The sequence below is a fragment of the Battus philenor genome, unplaced genomic scaffold (genome assembly GCF_028537555.1).
Source record: "Battus philenor isolate CCGP_79_NKW_IND1 unplaced genomic scaffold, ilBatPhil1.0.hap1 SCAF_15, whole genome shotgun sequence".
NCBI classification, from domain to species: Eukaryota; Metazoa; Arthropoda; class Insecta; order Lepidoptera; family Papilionidae; genus Battus; species Battus philenor.
The window spans coordinates 11,692,450-11,700,786 of NW_027181677.1; the positions used below are offsets into that span (position 1 = coordinate 11,692,450).

General features: G+C 32.5%; 1 protein-coding gene across 1 annotated transcript; it reads left to right on the forward strand.

Moving 5' to 3' along the window:
- The first annotated feature begins 2,423 nt into the window (after positions 1 to 2,423).
- LOC137918869 (serine protease inhibitor dipetalogastin-like) lies at positions 2,424 to 5,296 on the forward strand. The gene is made up of 2 exons (XM_068761796.1): positions 2,424 to 2,510; positions 4,131 to 5,296. The coding sequence occupies exons 1-2, from the start codon at positions 2,486 to 2,488 to the stop codon at positions 4,778 to 4,780; spliced, it is 675 nt and encodes a 224-aa protein (XP_068617897.1). The 5' UTR covers positions 2,424 to 2,485; the 3' UTR covers positions 4,781 to 5,296.
- Positions 5,297 to 8,337: the final 3,041 nt, after the last annotated feature.

Genomic DNA, 8,337 nt, shown 5'->3' on the forward strand with positions numbered 1-8,337 from the left:
AACGAGCAATAGAGAAGGCTGTGGTCAGGACTTCTGTGTGAGATCGAAGCAGAAATAAGGAGATTCGTAGACGAACGAATGTATCAGACATAGCCCAGGTCAGGAGCGGCTTAACCTATAGTGCATGGTGTGCAATGCACACGGGCGCCGCCGTACATTTCGCTTCTATTTCACTATCTATAACACTTAAAACACAGGACGAAACATGACCTATCGCAGTTCGCCACTTAGTTTCGCAACAGAGATGTGCTACAGGCATAAAAAGATTTAGTGTTATTCTGCCGTCATTAGAAGAAAGTCCGTCACTAATAAGATACTGTAAGCTATACCTGTTTATAAAATAACTCGTGGAATATAAAAAAAAACTTTCTTGTTAAGACGGCAAAGTTAAAAGTTATAGCCGCGGGGTGGGGGGTCAAGCCTTGGGGGTGCCAGGGTTTCATTGCACACGAGCGCTACACGAGCTAGAGCCGCCTCTGGTCCAGGTGATTGGCAATTTGAAGTGGCAGTAAAGAGGAATGGCCGCAAGGATCTTAAGTATTTGGAGTACGAGTATAAGGTGCACAGACAACCTTGTTAAGGTCGTCAAAAGAAACTGGATGAAGAGCACTTTCACCCGATGGAATAGGAAATTAGTGAGATAGAGTGAAGCTAGTCCAGCAATAGACGTCAACCAGCTGAAATGATGATGTAAATTTTTTTTTATATCTAAATATCTTTTTTTTATATATAAAAAGAAAATGTTACAAAAATAAAAAATAAAATTTAGAACAAATAAGTCGATTACTAATGTGCCGTTTTAATTTTCCCTCTAGAAAAATGGCTAAAAGACCCACTGTATCACCGTAAAAATATATCCTGTTAAAAATTCAAGTAGGCTACGCACATTTTGTATTAACTGGCAATGCTTAAATTATTATATGTGGGCACTGGAGGGGATTTCCTTTTTTTTCTCGCGTTAAAATTAGTATGCCTTGTTTGAATCACGGGGAAACATAAAAGAACTAATATATTCTCACGCTTTGTTATTGATAAGGAAAATTATAAAATTATCATTTAATGAAGCGCGAATGAACCAAGCCATTATTATGTTAATGATATGTCAAATAAACTATGGCATGGATGAGATTTCCTTGTTCATCATAAAATGGCTTTATATACATATTAGAAAAATATTAATCATAATATTGCATTGTTATGACAACATAATCGCCCTCATCGTGTTGTGTTATTAATATACTATATTTCAATACCTAGATAAATAGTAACCGACCTAGATAATTATTCATAGACGTATGGTTAATGATTTGAACTTAGAGGTCGTACATGTGTTATATAATGTTTATACTGTAAATAAAATATTAATTAAATTATATTTGTAAATTCATAAATGAATATTAAAATCGATCGAGTTCGTTTACTGACTTTAAAAAAATTCCACTTCGACTTAAAAAAAAATCGTTATTTAAAAAAAAAACTTTTCGTTGGATTCAAGATGTCAGATCTCTTGATCTCAATAGTGCTTAGACAAAATCCGTATACAGCAACTCATTTCGAAGATCTTTTTAGGGACCTTGGCTAATGTCGTATTTTAATTCATTTCAATTTATTAAGAGGTCGTTAAACTTTTAGGCCGTTGCAATTTGAATTTAAATTCGAACTCCTTTTCGTCTGTTTTTCCTTTGCTGAGATGATAGACTAATATAATTTTCTACGCTTAAATAAGAATACTTTATACAGTATGAATTGTAATAGGTGTAAAAGCCTTACAAGGGTGAATATATAGCTCATATGTCAAGTAATAACTCCGAAATATGTTACATAAATTAATTTTTTCTATTAGAATACGACTGGCTAATGACTTCCAGCAATACAAAATGTTGAGACAGATAAAAAATTAATATTTTAAACGTGTAAACGGAATATGAAAAACGTTTTTTTAATATATTATCGTTACTTTACTTATCATTTCTGATTTGTTGGAAAGGGCGTAACATACATTAATTGACAAGAAATAAACTCAGCTGAATTCAGTTCATAGATTTTACATCTATATTCAATAACCCTATCTAAATAAATATAGATTAAATATAAAACAAAGGCTTAACTTGGATTAGTAACTGTCGTACATCTTTAAGTTTTTGGTTCCAAGAATTGCTGGTTTACATGCTGACTTTTACATTTTTAAAAAATCTGTACAAGCACAGTTGATCATGAGATTTTTAGATTAGTATGTTTGATTGCACATTTTAATTTTTATGAAGTTAATTCACTTTCCGGAGGCTCGGGAAATACAGTTGCATGTTAGTGTCCCCGTCAGACCCGGGGGGTTTTACGTCGCACGACAAACCTTGCCGGCGTCGACGGCTGGCGAGTTGTTGAATATATAAACGAAAGCAACCGCTTCAGTCCACCATTGTATCACTGTGCCCTAGTGACGCTCGTGTTTGACATCTCATTTAATATTGCAGCATTTGTTTTCAAAATGTATTCTACATCATATTTATTCGGTAAGTTATTTTTTTATTAATAACACAATTTGATATATAATACAACATCATTTATAATTTAAATAAAATATATGACTTATAAGAGATTAAAAATTTCTTTGACTTTTATTTTTAAAAAAATAAAGTTTTTCTGATTAGTCAATAGATTAGAAATTAGAAATAATAATTTAATTTCAAATGTATATAAAACGAATACCCGTGTTAATAAATAATATTCGACAAATTTTATTAAATTGAAAATAAACATTTAGTAATTTAATTACATGCTTTTATATTAGGGGGACCGCAAAGTAATGTCGTTTCTGACGAAATATTTTACAGAAAAACCGATTGATTATTACTGTTCGGCAATGAAAATTTGTATACTAGATGGCAATAGGTTGTTGATAACGAAAGTGAATATATTGTTGATTAGAAATAAAAACTTGCTAAAAATGTAATCGTGTGAATTTAACTTAAGAAAGCGACATTACTTTCCGGTCCCCCTATTGTTATACCATACTTTTAATAATAGGGCGATTGTATGTAGCAGTAGCAAGCTAAATAATTAGAATAAATTTTTAACGTGTAAGAGAACATTTACGACGAGAAACAATTTACACGCAATTCGTATCTGATATTACTGTCTATAAAGGAAAAACCTAACCTTACCTAACCTTAACATTGAAGGAGATCAGGTCGTAACTGTAAGCGATATCCGATACAAGATTGAATTACGTGATAAAAGTAATTATAATAATTAGGATTATAATTATTCTAATCGCAATACGCTAAGGTTGAATTTTATACCGAGATATTTCAATCACAACATCACTTTATAATTCACTATTCAGAAAGATAACAAATCCTTCATTGGTCTGTGTGTTCACATAATAATAGGAAAGAACTACAAGATCTCTTAGACGTTCCTTTTGTTTTTAATCTGAATTTAGAATTTATTTGAACCATAAAACAACCCGATCAAAAAGAAAAACAAAACGTATATACCCGATCGTAATATGTGGAACTTCAATAATCAAAAATTGTTAAATTTCATTTACAAAGAGCGACGGTTGTGTTTTTTGCCAGGTCTTCTCAGTAGATCGGCATTTTGTCTCATATGTTAAAATAATAAACGATTCAAAAGACCTTATAAAAGTCTACTTGATTAAGGATATTCTCAATTTGATTTTGGAAAACTGAAATTACTAACCAGGAAATTTTATCAGTACTTATTTCTTAAAAGACTAAATAATATTCCAGTCCCAAAAATATTGCTGTCTACTATCAAACGGCATAGTTTATTAATATATTATAATAATATTTTATATTGCAATATTTCATATAATGAGCTGTATCATAGTATAACTTAAATATGGAGTTAAAAGACCAAAAAGAAGATTTTTGATTTGCTCTATGGTTTTCTTTGTGCTTTTGATCAGCACTGTGGTTAACGGGAGATTAAAAAAACCAACTGTATGGAAATAAATTATAAAAAATTTTGGTTAACTTAAAAAATTTTTAAGGTGTAGTTACTTACATAGACAGACATAATTTTAACCCAAAATAAATAATTGTTATTATAATTGAGAGCTTTAGATAACGAAATGAGTATTTATATAAATATTTAATTATTAACAGGAATTATTTTCGTCGTCGGCTACTTGTCGGAGACGTGGGCGTTGCCACCTTGTGTGTGCACGCGCGAGAGACGCCCCGTCTGCGGCTCCGACGGCAGGACTTACAACAACCAGTGCCTGCTCGACTGTGCGCGCTCTACCAACCCCGACATACGCATGGTCCGAGTTGGCAGCTGCAGTGGCACCGAGGGTATAGGCACCAACTGCATTTGCACCTATGAGTTCAGCCCAGTCTGCGGTACCGACGGAGTCACCTATCCCAACCAGTGCTCTCTATGGTGCACGAAACGAACCGCACCCAGTCTGGACATCAGCCACCGCGGTGCTTGCAGAAACGTTAGAGAAGTTGATGATGTTTGCGGATGCAAGGATCGTGAAACTAAACCAGTCTGCGGAACTGACGGCTTCACGTACAACAACCCATGTCTTTTGAACTGCGCCCGGGAGACAAACCCTGACCTCCACATTCTCCATGTGAACGCTTGCGAGGATACAAAGATCGAACACAACAAGCACCGTCTCTGCGCTTGCACTAGAAACTTGCAGCTCGTTTGCGCCTCCGATGGCGTCACCTACAGCAATAAATGTCTTATGAAATGCGCGGGAAATCACTTGACCATAAAGGGATTCGGCTCCTGCGATGAAATTTAATTTTACCATAAACATACATAAATTCGTCATCGCGATTAAATACAGAGTTGCGATGATTACAAATCGATTTTGCTTAACATCGCAAAAGCGCTTGCCAAATTCACGTGGGAGAAAATTATAGGTTTAAATGCTTTGTTACACATTCTTGTATGTTTTAGTTTAAGATTACTTATTTATAAAAATGAAATATGAAAGCTTTAATTCGTTAAAATTACTAAAATTATTTATATCCGTTCATTATAGTGTTATAATATAACGTACAAAAGAATGTGATTCAACTTACATAAACGATGTTAAATTTACTCGTGAGGCACATTGTTTGTAAATCGCACAGAAGTAAAACGACGACAGATAAGTTATGCAGGGTCGTTGTTATGGCAGACATCGGAATGTCTCGTGCGGTACGTGGAAATTCTTAAACATTACGCATAAATACTTACCGAATGCGAAATACTTTGTGATAAAAATTAAACTATAAGTTATTGTTTTACACATAATTTTTTATAATAAATTGTTAATTAAACATATGTAGTTTTCATTTAAAGTACCAATTGAGTCATAAAAAGTAATAAACGGACTGTCCACATCATTCGATCACTCCCCGCTTGAGTCGCGAGGCCTGCGCTGCTTTTTAAGGTTGTAATTTAATTAAATTCGAAAACGCAGAGCTGTAATCAATACATTTATAAAGCTTACCTTATACATTGCAACATGGTATTTATTCTAGGTCACTTCAGAAGTTTGTCTTATTTATGGTTATGCTAAATTATTATCATTATTAAAGTAAGGGTAACTCAATCTGCATCTGTTCGTCATCGATCAGGTCGTGATACGCTGCGGTTGCCAGTGGCCTCCACTCCGGAACTAGGGTAATAACTAAATAATATAACACTGAAATATTCCTGCACCATTCTGTATTTCATATAAAGCTGGACTAGCTAAAACCAAAAGGGTCAATAAAACATCAATAGTAACTAAAAACAATCTCTAGGAATATTCAAACATGTATGACGATTTTTAGAATGTCGCTACATCAATAACCTAAACAAAACTACAAAAGGTGATTCATTATAAATTTAAAAGCTTGAAATGGATAAATGGATCATTTGTCAGCAAATGCATTAAAGCTGTTGCACCTATATCCAACCAACCTGTATTAATCACTCTGAAATATGTTACATTATTTTTTTTATTAGAACATGACAGACTACAACTTTTGGCAGTACAAAATCTGTGGAAGCAGATTGTAAATAATAATTGATTTTAATATGATGTAACTCGAATTTTGAATATGCTTTTTACGCATTATTTATTATTTTTTGAAACCATTAATTCTTCTAGGGTGTACTATAAATTAATTGACACCAAATGAGCTATGCATTCATCCTTATAAAGCTTCGTATACAAGCCACCTACCTGGGTGGTTCCTGGACTGAGATTTACAGTCGTAAATCGTTAGTTCAATTCCCGGGATAAATTGTTAACTCACACTTTGTGCATTAATTTTATAGGATTGCCAAAAACAAGTTTCCAGAAGAAGCAGCAGCGCCCTCTGCGTTGCATAAAACCACACTTCTATCGCCAACACGCCTGTCAAGTCTGGCGATTATGGTATATCTTCCCATGATTCAGATTTAGTTGTATTTTAGGGAAACGTATGCCGTGTAATGGGCGCCTATGGGCTGAAGCGACAATGGGCTAGTTTACAAAGTGTTTCTGAAATTTCTTTCGCTATTTCTAACGCTCACTCTTTCTAAAATGTAATGGTAGCCAGTTAAAAGTAACAGATTTAGTAATGTTTCGGCCCTTTCTACCACATTTAGGTCGAAATGTTAAACACAAGAGTGACAGCCCAAGTCAATGTTTCTGTCAGTCAGTTACGTAAATAAAGTACAAAGACACATTGTTGTAGGCTTTCAGTTCATCCAATTAAGGTTTTGATACTTATAATAAGCCTTTCCAGTTCATCTAGCACTGCACTGTTCTTTGGTGATGTCTTTGTAGTTGTATTGAAGATCCAATAACGATTCGGAATGTTTAGTCAGATAAACTTATGTGTAACAAACCAATAATTTGGAATTATGTTGTTGGAGGTTTTAAACGAAAATTCGTATAAAAAATGCGTCGTTTAAAAATGTCGTATATTTTTGAATAAAAAGCATATAAAAATTATGTATATTTGTGTAGAATTTCTTTTTTAATATTCTTTATTTTTTAATTTTTATTCAAGTCTTAAAATTAAATTCATTAAAGGAGTATAAAATTCATCTTTCATACTTTATTATCGTTGGCCGACATAACCTAAAATCAACTAAGCGAATTTCACTTTAATAGTTATATAAAACTATTAAGTCGAAAAGATAGCTCCACTAAAATAATTTTTATGAGTACAACATGTCCAATACACTTTTAGTCTCATATTCGACTAACAGCGTAACGATGATTTCAAGTAACCGAACGCTTCGGCGGTTTAAGCGATAACTCACTTTTAATTCAATCTTTCTTTTTTTGTTTCTTTCTACTTTCTTTTCATTTACCTACTTTGTTTTTATTTCTTTCTTCAAAATTTCTTATTAGACGCAAAAACCGGACTCTCCTTATTATATTTTATGTAGCACAGGGGATAATGTGCATAACTTATTATTGGAATATGCCAAGAACCGAAGAGAAAATTACTGTTAAGGCTTTTGAAATTTAGTCCGTACAATATTGGCACCGCGCATTCTATTTTATCAGAATCTAAGTCGGAAGCGGCGAAACGATTTTGCAAATTCGCCATCTTATCTCCGTAATACATTTTTGAATATTGTAATGGTAATATTTATGATTGTCATAATGGGGTTGTCATATCCAAACGTAAATAAAACTCCAAACATAATTAAAGATTATAAAAATCGATTTTTCATCTACCCTCAATATTTAAAAAATGTGTCCTACAATAATTTTTTATATTATCACGTGAACACGACAACTTACACTTCTTAAAACGCGCAAATTCTTTATTCATGGGTAATGGTAGATAAAAACAAACAGTACAATATTATAATCATATTCATTTTTACAAACTTTACATTTAAATACACTTGTTATATATAAATATTGTCTATAAATGTCATTACATAACCAGGATCAATAAGGATAATGAAATTAGAAAGGCACTGATAGCATGTCAAAGGCAAAACTTATAAAAACATTGATAAGTGAATTCGTGACAAACTAATTCTAATAAACAAATACGAGATTTTTACTTAGGTTTTTAGGAATATATATATAAATATATTATATTTAATTAACCTTGCTTTATAAATAACAGGGAAGCTTATAGATCAGTTTGCATATTTGAAAAAGGAATTTCTATAAATCAAATAGAATCGTTTTAATTAAAATTATTTTAAAAATGCTTTTGCGATATGATATTAAATCGATGCGAATAATGATGTACGAGAAATGATACCGACCGTATTCCTTAATATGGACATTCATTAAGGATTCAAAAATTTGAAAAATGAACGAAAAATAAATTCGAAAACTATGCTATAAAATTTCATGCATTTTTC